This window comes from Nothobranchius furzeri, chromosome 11 (genome assembly GCF_043380555.1).
Source record: "Nothobranchius furzeri strain GRZ-AD chromosome 11, NfurGRZ-RIMD1, whole genome shotgun sequence".
Classification (NCBI taxonomy): domain Eukaryota; kingdom Metazoa; phylum Chordata; class Actinopteri; order Cyprinodontiformes; family Nothobranchiidae; genus Nothobranchius; species Nothobranchius furzeri.
The window spans coordinates 48,101,511-48,117,329 of NC_091751.1; the positions used below are offsets into that span (position 1 = coordinate 48,101,511).

Here is a 15,819-nt window from a genome sequence, read left to right on the forward strand (position 1 = left end):
GGGTGACACTGAAATTCTATTGACCTAAAGACCTTCAACAGTTTCAACTTGAACTTTTGAAAATATGCATAAAGAGAAATAAAAATGACTTGCCCAAATTCGTTTCTTGGGGTAAAAAAAACAACAACTAACTAACAAAACATAATAAAGCAAAACCCATTATGTTACAGTTTTTTTCGATTGCTAAACTCAAAAAGCAAAAATGAAGCACAATTTTCACAACCTCTACTTCTGTTCCCAATTGCTTGCCTCAGTTTATCACTACTTAAGATTTCCTTATCATATTAGAACTCTAATTTTCCTCCTTTACACTCTGATGTCAGTTTCACATTACCTTGCTATCAAAACACAGCACACAATTTTCAGGTTTACACACACTTTATCGCGTCATACCCGTGTCAAAACCCGTGCACGCGCATTGGGTCCACAGCGCGCGTGTGAACGGGACTCGCGAGCGAAAATATACATGGCAGCGCGCGTGTGAACGGGACTCGCGAGCGGAAATATACATGGCGAGAGGTCATTTGTGCACTGAGAGGGAGCAAACTGTGTCTGTGAGCGCACAAGGATGTGCACAAGTGACAAACCTGCGTGCGCGCGTTGTCAACGAGCACACGGCAGAGGAAAACGTGCGCGCGCGGCAGCCTCTGTGCGCGCTCGGCAGCCTCTCTGCGCGCTCGGTTTCTGACTCCTGCTCGCTCGGCTGTAAGGGTTTTGGCACTCTGGAGGCGTGGCCTGTGGCAGATCTTCTCTGTCCTCTGATTGGTTAGTGTACCCCGCACTTTACCCTCTACCTATCTATACAAAAAAGTCTGCTATTCAAGCAGTTGCTGGCATAGCTCAGTTGGGAGAGCGGGTGACTCTCGCCCCGGAGGATCCGGGTTCGAGGCCGGGCAAGGAAAATGCAGTAGATGTCATGCTAATTTTTCTTAATTTCAGGTATTTTACAGTTGTGACCGTTCAACTGTCATTAAACGTCCGAATGTTTGCTGGGCAGTGTTTTAAAAAGTGCACATAAGCTAGATGGTTTTAACCATAGAAAATTACATTTTTTGTGATACTGGAAAAATACATACTGAAATAAAACTACTGATTGAAAACTTTATGACTGTGGTTGTACAATATATGACTCACTAATACACTGCAAACTCCCTTAGAGTGGGGCTTCCAGAGAGAGAGAGAGAGAGAGAGAGAGAGAGAGACAGAGAGAGAAAAGTTCTTGCCTCATTAATGAATTGTTTATTTTTTTCAGTATTTAATTGACAAATTATCCTTTCAAATAATTAATTGATGAGTTACATAATTGTCCATTTAGAATTGTTGAATGGACTGAGTCAAGTTTGGTGCACTTTATATATTTCAAAACATGTTTTTTTTTTAATGATGCATATAAATAATTTAAATGTTAATTTAATGAAATATTTCTATTTTTTCATTACCTCACCCTTGTTTTGACAAAAACGGGACCTTGCTGGATAATATCATGGAGAAACTATAGAAGTTATAGAAACAGAAGCCATAACATCTCTGAGTGCATGTGGAGCGCTCCATTCATCTGGTCCAAGAACACAAGCATTTTGATTGTTATTCCCCTCCTTGCATTTGTAAACAATCAGCTATATGCTGTGGTTTTTCTCCTTACCAACTTTTAAAATAGCCCACTAGTGAAGGCCTGGGCAAAGAAGCCTGATGTCTGAGAACCTCAACATATGTACGGCAACCACACTGTATATTTACACACTTTCATAAAGAAACTGCATATCAAGCTTTCATTCAGATGACCTTCAACAGTGCTGCACCCTGCTGAGGGACATCCGAGTAAAACCTTGAGATGGCCATTTTCTGTTCACTAACTTGCTTTAGTAAATCCTTACTTTTGTTAAATAAATCAGTTGTTGAACCCCCACTGCTCTGTTTGGTCTCCTTTCTTATTACAGCCCGCCACTTCCAGTCTGGGTTGTAACAATCTGCAGACAGATTTCTGAGTATCTCCTCCTTTACACAGATCCTCACTGAGCCATGTACTGTGAACAAATAGTTTCTCCATGATATTATCCAGCAAGGTCCCGTTTTTGTCAAAACAAGGGTGAGGTAATGAAAAAATAGAAATATTTCATTAAATTAACATTTAAATTATTTATATGCATCATTAAAAAAAACATGTTTTGAAATATATAAAGTGCACCAAACTTGACTCAGTCCATTCAACAATACTAAATGGACAATTATGTAACTCATCAATTAATTATTTGAAAGGATAATTTGTCAATTAAATACTGAAAAAAATAAACAATTCATTAATGAGGCAAGAACTTTTCTCTCTCTGTCTCTCTCTCTCTCTCTCTCTCTCTCTGGAAGCCCCACTCTAAGGGAGTTTGCAGTGTATTAGTGAGTCATATATTGTACAACCACAGTCATAAAGTTTTCAATCAGTAGTTTTATTTCAGTATGTATTTTTCCAGTATCACAAAAAATGTAATTTTCTATGGTTAAAACCATCTAGCTTATGTGCACTTTTTAAAACACTGCCCAGCAAACATTCGGACGTTTAATGACAGTTGAACGGTCACAACTGTAAAATACCTGAAATTAAGAAAAATTAACATGACATCTACTGCATTTTCCTTGCCCGGCCTCGAACCCGGATCCTCCGGGGCGAGAGTCACCCCCTCTTCCAACTGAGCTATGCCAGCAACTGCTTGAATAGCAGACTTTTTTGTATAGATAGGTAGAGGGTAAAGTGCGGGGTACACTAACCAATCAGAGGACAGAGAAGATCTGCCACAGGCCACGCCTCCAGAGTGCCAAAACCCTTACAGCCGAGCGAGCAGGAGTCAGAAACCGAGCGCGCAGAGAGGCTGCCGAGCGCGCACAGAGGCTGCCGCGCGCGCACGTTTTCCTCTGCCGTGTGCTCGTTGACAACGCGCGCACGCAGGTTTGTCACTTGTGCACATCCTTGTGCGCTCACAGACACAGTTTGCTCCCTCTCAGTGCACAAATGACCTCTCGCCATGTATATTTCCGCTCGCGAGTTCCGTTCACACGCGCGCTGTGGACCCAATGCGCGTGCACGGGTTGTGGCACGCTTTAAACGCCATAACACTTCTCACATAAATTCTCAAAGCTTCAATCAACAACACACAAATATTCAAATCTCTAAACTTTCAGGTCTGGCGAGCAATTTGCAACCAGGGACTGCAGCATAAAAGTAAGTTTCCACAAGGCTACCCAGGTGTATGAGTGGTTTCAGGACCACCCACGGTTTTCCATTTTATACCTTCCACCTTATTCCCCCTTCCTCAATCCCACTGAGGAGTTTTTCTCAGCCTGGAGGTGGAAGGTGTACGAAAGGAATCCACAGAGCCGGGTCCCACCGCTTCAAGCCATGGAGGAGGCTTGTAGAGATGTGGCCTTTGAGGCCTGTCAGGGCTTCATGAGGCACTCGAGGCGGTACTTCCAGCGCTGTTTGGACCAGGAGGATGTTGATGAGGCCCTCTGGCCAGACAGAGACCGGAGGCATGATGCCCCATGATTACCGGTATGCTTGAGGGGGGGAGGGGGGGGGGGGTTATTAACTGTAAAAATAAAATGTTTTGTCTCAAAATTTGTGTAATGTCTAATGTTTGTCTCAGAGAAAAGTGGGCACTGTCATACATTCAGTGTGTAATTCATTGTGTTCCCTTTCGACAATTGTGTTTTCAGTTTTGCTCTTCAGTGTTCTTTCCATGCTTGGTAGTGTTCACCCAAAGGCTACTTGTGTTCACGCAATGAATGGTATGTGTGTGTCATGTGAAAATGTGGCTGTGTTTACCAAATGAAAACACGTGTTCCATTTTGGGAACATGTTACGATATGTGGTGGCAGGGTTTTGTTGCAAAGGGAAGCCACGGTTTAAGAATTTGTGTGTTATGTTTGGGGTTTTGTGTGTGCAGTTTTGAAAGAAACGTACAGTTCTGAAAAACGCGTTTTAACAATCGAAAAAAACTGTAATATAAAAGAGTATAACCTATGGTATGGGAAATAAAAACAAGGCATTTACTGAGAATTATGCAAAAACTTCTTTTCAAGTGGTAAAAAAAACATGGCTAAAAGATGAGATGTTAACGAGGAGGTCAATATCAGCCATGTGAAAAAACAGGTAATAACCAACAAACAAACTTATGTTTATGTTTATTTATTTGGCAGACGCTTTTATCCAAAGCAACTTCCAATTTATAACCTATAGGGCATGTTGTGATCTGTGGGGGAAACCGGAGAACCTGGAGGAAACCCACGCATGCATGGGGAGAACACGCAACTCCACGCATGCAGAAAGACTGCAGCCGAGTTTTGAACCTGCAACCTTTGTGCTGCGTGTTGCTAGTTAGTTTTCAAAATGAATGTTAATCTAATTTGTATTTCTTTGAATGCTAGGGGCTTAAGAGACATTATTAAGAGAAAATCTATTTTTTTGTTTTGTAAGGGCGAGAAAGCTAACATTATTCCATTACAAGAAACACACTCACAACAGGAGGACGAAAAATTCTGGGTGAATCAATGGGGGGGATAAAATCCTTTTTGACCACGGCTCCACCAAATCAGCGGGGGTGGCCATTCTATTTTGTAACTCTCCTGGGAAATTAGTGGCTTCTAAATCTAGTATCAATGGTCACTGGCTAATCTGTGTTTTAGATATTGATGACCAGTATTGTATTGTTGTTAATATCTATGGCTTTAACAACCCAGCTCAGTTACTTACAGAACTTTCTAATAATATCACTAATCTAAAACTAACCTATCCAAGTGCAAGTATTATTGTTGGAGGAGATTTTAACATGGTTTATGATGAACATTTGGATAGATACCCTTCTAAGTGTCAACATAGTTCTCATAATTCCACTTTATCTCATTTCTGTGGCAATCATAGCTTAGTAGATCCCTGGCGCCTGGCAAATCCTAATTTCAAACAATACTCCTGGTTCAAACCGAATAATACCCTAAAATCTAGAATTGACTTCTGGTCAATTTCTGCTTCAGTTATATCTCTTGTCTCAGACTGCTGCATGTCAGCAGCTCCTCTGTCTGATCACTGTTATAAAGTTGAAATTTGCGCCTCCTGGTGGTGGGCTTAGAAATAAAGGCTACTGGAAATTCAATTCTGCATTACTAATTTCTCAGACATACTGAGATGGTATTAAATCTCTAATCACTGAAGTGATGGCTGATAACACTATAGGGTCTTATGTGTCAAAGTGGGAGTTTCTAAAATTCAAATTTCGAGAATTCTCCATCCATTTTGGGAAATCATTTCACAAAAACAAGAAACCAACATAACTTAATCTAATTAAAGAAATTAACACGTATTGTAATAAGGCATCGCCAAATGAAAGTGACAAACAAAAATGATTAACTCTACAAGGTAATCTTGATGAAATGTATCTAAAAAAAAGCAGAAGGGGCCTACATAAGATCCAGAGCTAAATGGGTTGAAGATGGTGAAAAAAGCACAGCTTATTTTTGTCAACTAGAAAGAAGAAGGCAAGAAAGAAATTCAATTAAAACTTTATTAATTCAAAACCAAATATGTACAGATCCAACTTTTATTATAAAGGATAGCAAATTATACTCGGCTGCCTTCTCTGAGACTGATTCAAACGTTTTCTTCGACCATATTAATAACTTTATCCCGAGTATAGATGATGATTTTGCAGAGTTATGCGATGCTGATATCACGATGCTTGAACTAGACAGCATGGTCAAAAAACGTAGCCTTAAATAAATCCCCCAGTTGTGATGGCCTAACGTCTAATTTCTATCGACACTTTTGGGATCTGTTAGAAAATCCGTTTATTCTTATGTTAAATGAAGCAACTGATACTTTATAGTTTCCTCCCACTATGAAACAAGGCTTAAGTACTTTGATACCAAAACCCGGTAAAGACTCTAAAATTATAGATAACCTTAGACCCATAACATTACTGAATACTGATTATAAAAGTGTAACCTTAGCCTATGCCAATAGATTAAAAAGCAATTTAAACACAATTATAAGTGACTCTCAATCTGGCTTTATGAAAGGTAGATCTATTCACAATTACATTTGTTTGGTGATGGATCTCCTAGACTATAGTCACTTAATTGATGATGACGGTTTTATTTTATTTCTCGACTTTTATAAAGCCTTTTATTCTATTGAACACCCCTTTATCTTTCAATGTTTAAAACAGTTAGGCTTTAGAAACAAATTCTGTGCCACCAATGAGTCTCTGTATGATAATGCAACTAGCTCTATTTCATTACCAAATGGAACGTCACCACGATTTGATTTTAAAAGAGGAGTCAAACAAGGGTGTCCTATCTCTCCCTTTCTCTTTAAAATTGCTACAGAAATGCTTTCTATCTTTATTAAAAATTCAGATATTACTCCCTTGAATGTTATGGGATTACCTGTAATCATTAGCCAACTTGCAGACGACACTACTATTTTTATGAAACAGAGACTCCTAAGATAATAGAAGCTCTTAACGTGCTCTCCCAGGCCTCCGGACTTAATCTTAATTTAAAAAAATGTGAGTTAATGCCAATTCATCAAAGTGATTTAATAGAAGCATATAACATTCCTATTAGGTCAACAGTAAAATACTTAGGAATACATATATCCAAAGACCCAACTGAAAGGGAAAACTTGAATATATGGAGAACATTAGCAGAGTGTCAAACTAAACTGAACTCCTGGTTGTTGAGAGACATCAGTTTACTTGGGCGTGTCTTTCTCACTAAAATGTAGAGCATATCTAGATGTCTCTTCCCAGCATATTCACTGACCATTCCTAACAGAGCCATTAAAAAGATCAACCAAATTAACTTTGACTATATTTGGAGAAAAAAAAATGCACTATAGAGCAGAAATGACCAAAGAATATAAAGATGGTGGACTACAAGCTATTGACTTTGAGATCATTGATGGAACACTGAAAATTAACTGGTTAAAATCCTTCTTCAACAATAAAAGCTTCTGGTATCATATCCCCAGGGAAATCTTCAAAAGGTTTGGAGGCATTGACCTTTTGTTAAAATGCGATTTCAATATTAAAAAACTTCCGATGAAATTATCCTGGTTCCATCAGCAAGTCCTTTTATATTGGAAACTTTTATACAACCATAATTTCACTCCACACAACACGCCGATTTGGAACAATAGATATATTACAATCAAAAATAAGTCAAAAAGGACTGGATGGACAAAGGTATTTGGTCCCTAGTTCATTTGACTGATAAAGATGGGCGTGTGATGACCCATGAGAATTTATGCCATAAATATAATATTACAGTTGATCAGAATTCATTCGCTTCCATAATAAGAGCCATCCCTATTCTACATTAAATCTAATTCAAGAAATTGTTTCGAACTCTCATTCAGTCTCCCCTACTCTTCCTCATCTAGTAGTTGGAAACTTCGATTTCAAGAGTGTTAAAACTCCTAATAAAACAATTGGAAAAATGCTTGACGACATTTCACACCCTTCACTGCCTTTCAGAAATTCCATTAAACAAAATTTCTCCATAGATATTATATACTCATTACGCTCTAAATACCTCAAATTTCCTATAACTCCAAAAGCCAAAGAAATCCATTTTAGAGTTTTAAATGACGTGTACCCATCTGGGGAATTCTTACGACAGAGATGTGGTTTTGATACAAACAAGTGTGTATCAATGATTCACATTGCTATGCTTACTATATTAACATGCATTGTATTCACAAGTTGCTTTCTCTGTATTTCAATACATCAATAGTGTAAAAATTTAAAGGAAAATAGTGACATTCCTGTTTTAAAATTCAAACTAATGAAACATATTTAGTTCATAAACTAATCAGATACTTTCAGATAATGAAACACAAATCTACTTCACGTGAATGAATTAGAATGAACCAGTAACATAACTTTCTGACAGTTAACCTGTGTCTGTTTAGTCCCTGACAAAACATTTAAATGAATTGTTATGTTATGCTTATTTTTTCCAAACAATGCAACGTAAAAATTTTCATAAAACCAATGAAGCTGAAGATATTTTAAATAAAATACAAGCTAAATGTGACGAAAACACAAAATTGTTAATAGTATAAACTGAAGTAAAAACTGTAAAAACATTTCTTCCTACTTTCCTGATTCATTGAATCATTTAATGGGTTTTTTTGTCATGAAAAATAAGTTTAGCTTCACTTGTGAATAACTGCAGGTAAAACGATGCTTTGTTGCGTTTTTGTTGACAGCGTTACGTTGGAGGTTTATCTTTTTTCTCTGCCTCTGTATCAGCTGATCCGTGGCTCTGATGACTGTGCACAACACAGATCGAGTGAGGAGAGAGAGAGCTTTCACAATCGTGTTTTATTACTAAACGTGACAATCAGCTTAAAGGGAAAAGTTTTTAAACTAAATCACAGAAGGTGTCCAGAACATTTGGAAGCCTGTGTGTTCATCATGTGTTAATAAACAAATGGCATTTAATTTGCGTTAACAAGCTATTACCGCAGATAGGGCTTTACTGTCACCCAGAATATTTTACTGAGGATGTTTTTCAGCTCAACATCACCCCATCTTCTTCAGAAGAATGCCTATATCTACCTGCTGCAGCTGCTGAATTCAAAGTTGACAGAAACAGGGATCGCAGCGGCAATGAATCTGCGTATTCCCAGTAGTACAGACTTGACACGTTTATCAAAAGATTTGTGCCATGATCAGATTTTTATTTTACTTCCACAAAAAAAGCTAATTTTAGATTAGATATTCTGGAAAATGGGGACGGCTTGCCATCAGACTTAAAGCCGTCCCTTAAGTAGGCCGTCATTTTTTAGGTCAGATGGGATGACTCGTATACATCCAGGCAAGCGACTTCCAAGTACGTTGGGAGTTACTGGTAACTTGCAAGTGTTGGAGACCTCTGGTATACAGGGACCAAACATTAGTCCAACAACCATACAAACCTCCCTGGTTTTGGTAAGATAGGTACATTTCACCACCCATGCCATGTTGAACCACTTTAATGTCATGTTACAAGCATTTTTACAGTACATAGACAAAATACAAACACACACTCGTATGTTATTTATTTATTTTTGCTTTTCATTGCTTACTTAGTTTTATACTTAAATGGCAATATTTTTATTTCATTTTTTGGAAACACTGGTCATGTAACTTCCTGCCAGCTGAACTGAAGCAGCTGAAATTGATTATACTTAGAAATGAACAGACTACCAAATATTTCTTGTCCAGATGAAGGCCAGTGTTGCTGAAACTAGTTGACATATGTTTTATTATTATCCTTGAAACAATAAAGGGGTTTTAACCATTTTCATCCTCCTGACCACAGACATATGTCTGAAGAAGACACCCCTTGGACTGGTTTTGCCTAATAGAGTTGCTGTAGCGGCCAGCCGCCATTTTGGATGGGCCTCCATTTGCCCCCAGTACATTTATTTCTACTGAAGGTGTTTATCCAACCAAAGAACTTTTTTTTTTTTTTTTTTTACTTTTTCACAAAATCAGACATATGGTATGCCATGATAGTTAAAATAGAAATATAACTAAACATAAATAATAGTATAAAATCCCAATAGGTAGGCTATAGAAAATTCAATAGTAATCCCTCGTGATCTGTTCCAATAGTACATTGGTTGTTGCTACCGTAGGCTGCACAAAAAACAGCCATTGTTGCTCAATCTGTGTTGACTCCATTTGGGTTTGGAGAGTGATAGGGTGTCTAAGTATTCATGTCTATGCTCCTGAGAGCTTCAGATGCCTTTTTCTTAAGCTATACCTGCTATACTCCATGCCTTTTTGCCATTTTGAAAACACGCAGCATTTGAGAAATTCCAGCACTGTGTTCCTTTATTTAAAGTCACAAATATACTTTGTTCAAAGTTTGTGGGTAAAAAACAAAACAAAAAACCAAACACCCAAATTCGTATTTGGCTCATTAGCGCCACTGGTGTTTGAACGTGGAATTGCAACCACCTATAATATGATCATAGTGCTAAGGACAGATGAGTGACAGGACAGGGGCACTTCAAGAGCCCAACAAGATTTCAGCTAATGCCCCCGAGCCCCCCCCCCCCCCCCCCCCCCAAAAGAACCAGCAATGAAACAATCACTGTCTTAAATAGACATAAAGCAGAGAGATAGAAAATTTAACTATTTTTAGAGTGTCCAATAATCTAAATCAGAAGTAAACATAACAGAAACATTACAAAACATGTTCATTTGAACACATTTTAAGCAAATAAAAGAAAATTCTTATATTAATGCAAAAGCACCAGCAGATTTTATTGTACAGTTAAAACACACACACACACACACACACACACACACACACACACACACACACACACACACACACACACACACGCACACACACGTGCACACACGTATGCAATAGCTGCTCTTGATCATCTGACAAAAAGACAAAGTAACAGAATAAGGAAGCTCTCTATCACCTACCAGCCTCTCCCTTGGGTCTAATCTCAGTTGTGACCTCAAGTCTGCGTCCTTGCTGCAGGACCAACGGACTGGTAAAACACATTAGAAAACTGGAACTGATTCTGTTTCTCCTGAGCATATTTTGGCTGATCTTTCAGCTTCCTCTGTGGTTTTCCTGGTAAAGTAACATATATCCCAGTCAGTCCAGTGGACTGTGGCTGAAAGCATATGTCGCTACTCTGTAATTCACTTCTTTTGGGAGGGTATGACATTTTATCCACTAAGCCGTGGCTCTTTGGACTATATTGTGTCTTGTTGATAATTCTGAAGTGACTCATTTTATCCTCATCTGTCCCACTCTTGTGGTTTTTTCTGCCATGTTCTGCAGAAGTTTGAGAAATCACCGAGCTCTTTTCAGGATCATCCGCTGAGTTTTCTCCAATGTTGCTATTCTGTTGCCCATTTAGTGCCTTTAATTTGCCTTTTGTCAACACAGAACGGCCAGTGTCATTGCTGCCTGCATCACAGAAGTGACTGAAAGCAGGGGCAGACACAGGAGTGGCTTTTCTCTCCATTCCTGGTGACAAATCTGTGCTAGGTCTGTGAGTGGACCTATGTGATGATCGATGGTTGTCTGGGGAGGGGGTGTTCCTCTCCGGATCGATGTGGAGATTCAAGCATGTTCTGGGGCAATCTTGCTCTGTGGCAAAAACATGGCTTTTACTGATTTTTGGGTCATGCTCTGCAGGGTCCATCCTGTTGAAGGTGGGAGGTTTGATGATCCTATGTTGACTATGAGGTCTGGATAATGAGGCCTTGGCAGGAGGAGGTGGACTCGGTGGTTTGGGCTTCAGATTGCACAGAGAAGGTGAGGCTGGTCTTAGGGGTGAGAGGAGTTGAGTGGATCTTTGTTCTGCTGACCGTCTGAGGATAAAGGAATCTCATTAATAAAGTCTGGATCATATCAAAAGAAAAAACAATAGATTAACACTAGCCTGAAACTGTTTTTCAGCCCCTTTATAGGAAGAGCTGATGAAGTCTCATATGCTGAAGGTAGCAGTGCCAGGTCCATTTGTAGAGATGCTCTGAGTTCTCGCAGCTCTGCACAAACACAACACAGCCCCTTGATAAAAATGAAGACACACTTTAGTCTGTGTAAGAGTGTTTATCTTATTATTGCACATTCTTTTTCTTCATTATTTTTATCTAGCCTCAATCACACATAAACTAGAAGAAATTATATTAACCCGTTTAAACATTTGCATGCATTTGAACCTGAAGACATCCCAGAAATATAATATTTATGTTTTTTAAATTTATTTTATGTTGGTAAATAAATGTAAGGTTTATAGTTGGTAATAATTGTGCCCGGTGGGATTAAACAGATTCATCATAATGATCTGCAAAGCTTAGGCGTGCCATCGACATGCTAAAATGACCCATGAAATGTCGCAAAAATTAGATTAAATTAAAAGTTGCTCAAAAACTTTTTTCAAATAGAAATGACAGCTTTTTTATTACAGGTTGTCATGAAATAAACTACCACCAGAGGGCAGCAATCACCCAACATTTGTCGCACCTGTGAGTGATGGTTCTGAGTTTCCGGTTTCATCCTCAGAGTTTAGGTTTAACATTCCCTGCAAGAAACACAAAACAGCATAATCCGTGTGTGAGTTTATGTTCTTTGTGCAGTTTTACTTAACAATTCAGCCGTGTGACGAATAAACTGGTGCTAAAAAGTAGGACACGCTGGAGAAACTCGAGACAAATGCTTTGAGCACACTTAAGACGGAACGTTGGAAACTGCAAGGGAAATGAGAAAAAAGGATAAAAACAACAGGTAATGAGAGGAAAGGAATTCAAGTGTGTGTGTGTGTGTGTGTGTGTGTGTGTGGGTGTGTGTGTGAGAGAGAGGCCACTAAACGATTGAGCAGCAGTATTCCATCATAATTTGGCCTCCAACGTCTTTGCCCATAGCAAATGAAAACCATAACACACACTCACACACACACATACACACACAGAGAGAGAGAGAGAGAGAGAGAGAGAGAGAGAGAGAGAGAGAGAGAGAGAGAGACTGTCTGTCTGTCTGTCTGACATTCAGACATGCCACATATAACAAGCGTTTCAGTATCCCAGTAGGATTCAAACACACACACACACACACACACACACACACACACACACACACACACACACACACACACACACACACACACACACACACACACACACGCGCGCGCACACACACGCGCGCACACACACACACACACACACACACACACACACACACACACACACACACACACACACACACACACACACACCTATGTTTTGTAGCCCATGTAGGTCAAAAACAAAAACAGGGCACACAATAATAATATTTTAGAACATACTTTAAATATTCATGGAATATTAATCTTTTACACATATTAGGACTTATGCTAATTACTCCACACCATACAAACAAGAACATCTCATCAGCTTCACCATTGTTTAGATGACTCTTGCTCTGCCTGTCCTATTAGAAAACCCTTCATCTTCCTGATAAAAACAAAAACTTCCTGATTTCAATGTTTCAGCTTATTCAGTGCTTTGCTGTTTCCATGATTTATTCAGCAGCATCAACATATGAGGCAGATTTTAACCCCATCTGGCTAAGTATGGCCTTAATACAGTATTTATATGGAGACAATAAAAGAATGCAGTATTATTATGCAAGCTAATGATGCTAGCCTCTGATGAACTCTGCAGCTTTAGCTGCATTTTTATGCACAATCAGATTCTCTCACGTGGGTCATAAACTGAGCTAAACGCAGCAGCTAGCTGGACGACCACTCGCTCCCCTACAGTAGTCTGATTTATTACCTGGAACACAATCAGGTGATCAATCCTCAGGGGAACAGAAATCCATCAGAGTCAGTCAGTACCTTTCAGCCTAAAATGACAGACTCTCCACTGAAGGAGTTATGGTTCCTAGGTGTCCATAAACAGGGGCACCCACAGAAAAAGTTGATACGGGTGGCCAGACGGGCCAAAGAAAATTGAGGTGGTGCACCAAATTGGTCCTTGTGGTAACTCTGGGGGAGTTTAGCCAGTGGTGATGCATTGCACTGCTCCTTTATTATTATTTTTTTTAATTAAAAAACAATATGTATTCTAAAACACTCAACTAATGTGAGAAACACAAATATTTCAGAAAAATACATTTCAGTCATTTAAAATGTTATTTCAATTTTTATTTTACAATTTTAATATTTTTGTTTAGTTCGGCTGTTGTTGTCTTCACAAAAACTATTGAGGTATAAACTTTTCTTTGAATGGCCATCTAACCAACTAACTCAGCTGCTCATGATGTCAGAACATTTTAACTACAATCATAAAACTGCAGCGCAGCATTAGATTCAGAAGAACGAGCCATACAATACAGAAAACAGATGTTAGCAGTCATGACCTAAAAAGTGCAATTTGAAAAATGAAATGTTTTCCTGCTTAGCCTGAGACTTCATAAAGGATTCCACTCTAGACCTGAATCCAACTTCTCTGTCTCTAAAACCGTCACAAATGTCTGGAGCTGTGAAGTAAAGACTTACGTTTGTTGCTTCACTAAGATTCTCTTTAAAAGTAAACATCTAGACTTCTCCATAGCTGCACAGAAGATCCTGAGGTCCTTTTCTTCTAAGTGCTGCTGAGTTATTCTGGTTAATGAGGCCGTTAGGCCCTACACAGCTGAGCTTTGACATCATTTAACGCTGCAGGAAATACAAATGCACAGAGAGTTTGTGACTTACTCAAACACGTCATTGTGGGGAACAAAAAAAGGAAAGATGGATGATGTCATTTCAAAGCTTGCAGAAACAAATCATACATATCCACTAATCAGCTTCACGTCCCCGTGACGCGTCACCCTGTACTGCTTTGATAAAATTCCCTAAAGGACCTTCACACATTACAAATAAAAAAAAGTTTAGATTTCTAAATCTCTAAAGCTTCTTTTTCTACAAAAAAAGGACCAAAATCATCAAAATTCCAGACACTAACAAGCAAAGAAGCACATCTGGTCCACAGAGAGACCCAACATCTGGTTGAACTCTGTTCCTCTCCTGCAAACCAGTGTAGCTAAACTGTAGCGTGCACCCTGGTGATCCATACTGCGTGTGCATGGTCACGCTCACAGTGGTCCATATGTAGCTTGTGTGAATGAAAGAAGATTTACATTTTGCAGCACTTGCTGCAGCTCTCAGATGAAAGCCGGGTATTTAGCATTTTTATGCATGTGTGTGTGTGTGTGTGTGTGTGTGTGTGTGTGTGTGTGTGTGTGTGTGTGTGCGTGTGTGTGTGTGTGTGTGTGTGTGTGTGTGTGTGTGTGTGTGTGTGTGTGTCATTGACCTAAAAGACACCTTGGAAGCGTTTCAACATAAATACATGAAGCATTCAAGGTTTAGAAGGAAAAAAATGTTGCAATTCAAGGTGGTCATTGGCATTTTGCAGCGTTTCCTGTGCAGCGGCGTACAAACTGCACTAATAAAAGCTGCACAAGCAGCAGCAGACAGCTAGAACTCCACTTGTTTTGTACTGATGGATAAAAACATCTGGGTTTGGTCAAGCTTCACCAAAACAAATGTAGCATTTTTTATGACTACTGCTCTGCAGTATTTGATGGTTTGCTACTCTTACCTTGAAATGCTTAATTGTTGCAGTTAAAGCATCACATTCTGCCAGGAGGACTGACCTAGACAGATAAACAGATGAGAAAACTGATGAGAGGGTGAATGAAACATCACCGCAGCTACAGAATCCTGCTGGTCAGAGTTTATTTTCTGAAGTTTTCAAACGTGACTCAGAATATTGTGGCTTATTTTCTGTCTTCCTCCCTAAATCCCTCTGTTCTTCCTCCTCCTCTGGTTACACAACCTTAGCAGACATTATTTACTTTCTGTAAATGAAAAAAGGAATCCTCCGCTGGCTCGGTCCGGTCTGGGATCCATTTTCTGACAATGGGACTTTTTGTTCTGGTCTAGTCAGGAAATGGGAGAGACAGAAGGAGTGAGAGAGGGAAGGAGGCACTTTTCAAAGGTAGCCTCAGTGACCGCGTTACCCTGTGGGCCTCAGAGAGACGGATGGAGTAGAAGAGGGGCAGAGCTGTGACAGAAACCACAGACACAGGCAAGAAAGCGCTGAGGGAAAAGTGGGAAAAGGCGGAGCTGAAACTCGTGCTCAGACTCTGAACGAGCGATTAAGTCATTTACACATTCAGATAGCTGCAACATCTGCTGCTAATGCTGACCTGCTGCTTTGCTGACTTGGGACAAGTTGAGTAGTTGTGAAGGCTACAAGCAGAGGACACTAAAATAGTCTTAAT

The 15,819-nt window shown here is 39.4% G+C and overlaps 1 protein-coding gene across 3 annotated transcripts in view; it reads right to left on the minus strand.

The window, feature by feature from the left end:
- Positions 1-10,119: 10,119 nt before the first annotated feature.
- The window catches only part of ccdc24 (coiled-coil domain containing 24), a 12,971-nt gene continuing 7,271 nt past the window's right edge, over positions 10,120-15,819 (minus strand). For all 3 annotated transcript variants that reach the window (XM_054741538.2, XM_054741531.2, XM_015956621.3), the window contains exons 6-9: positions 15,135-15,189; positions 12,037-12,094; positions 11,453-11,558; positions 10,120-11,381 (exon numbers count right to left, since the gene is read on the minus strand). In XM_054741538.2, the coding sequence (XP_054597513.1) occupies positions 10,514-11,381; positions 11,453-11,558; positions 12,037-12,094; positions 15,135-15,189 (1,087 nt within the window). In that variant the 3' untranslated portion in view covers positions 10,120-10,513. The remainder of the gene's footprint in view (positions 11,382-11,452; positions 11,559-12,036; positions 12,095-15,134; positions 15,190-15,819) is intronic.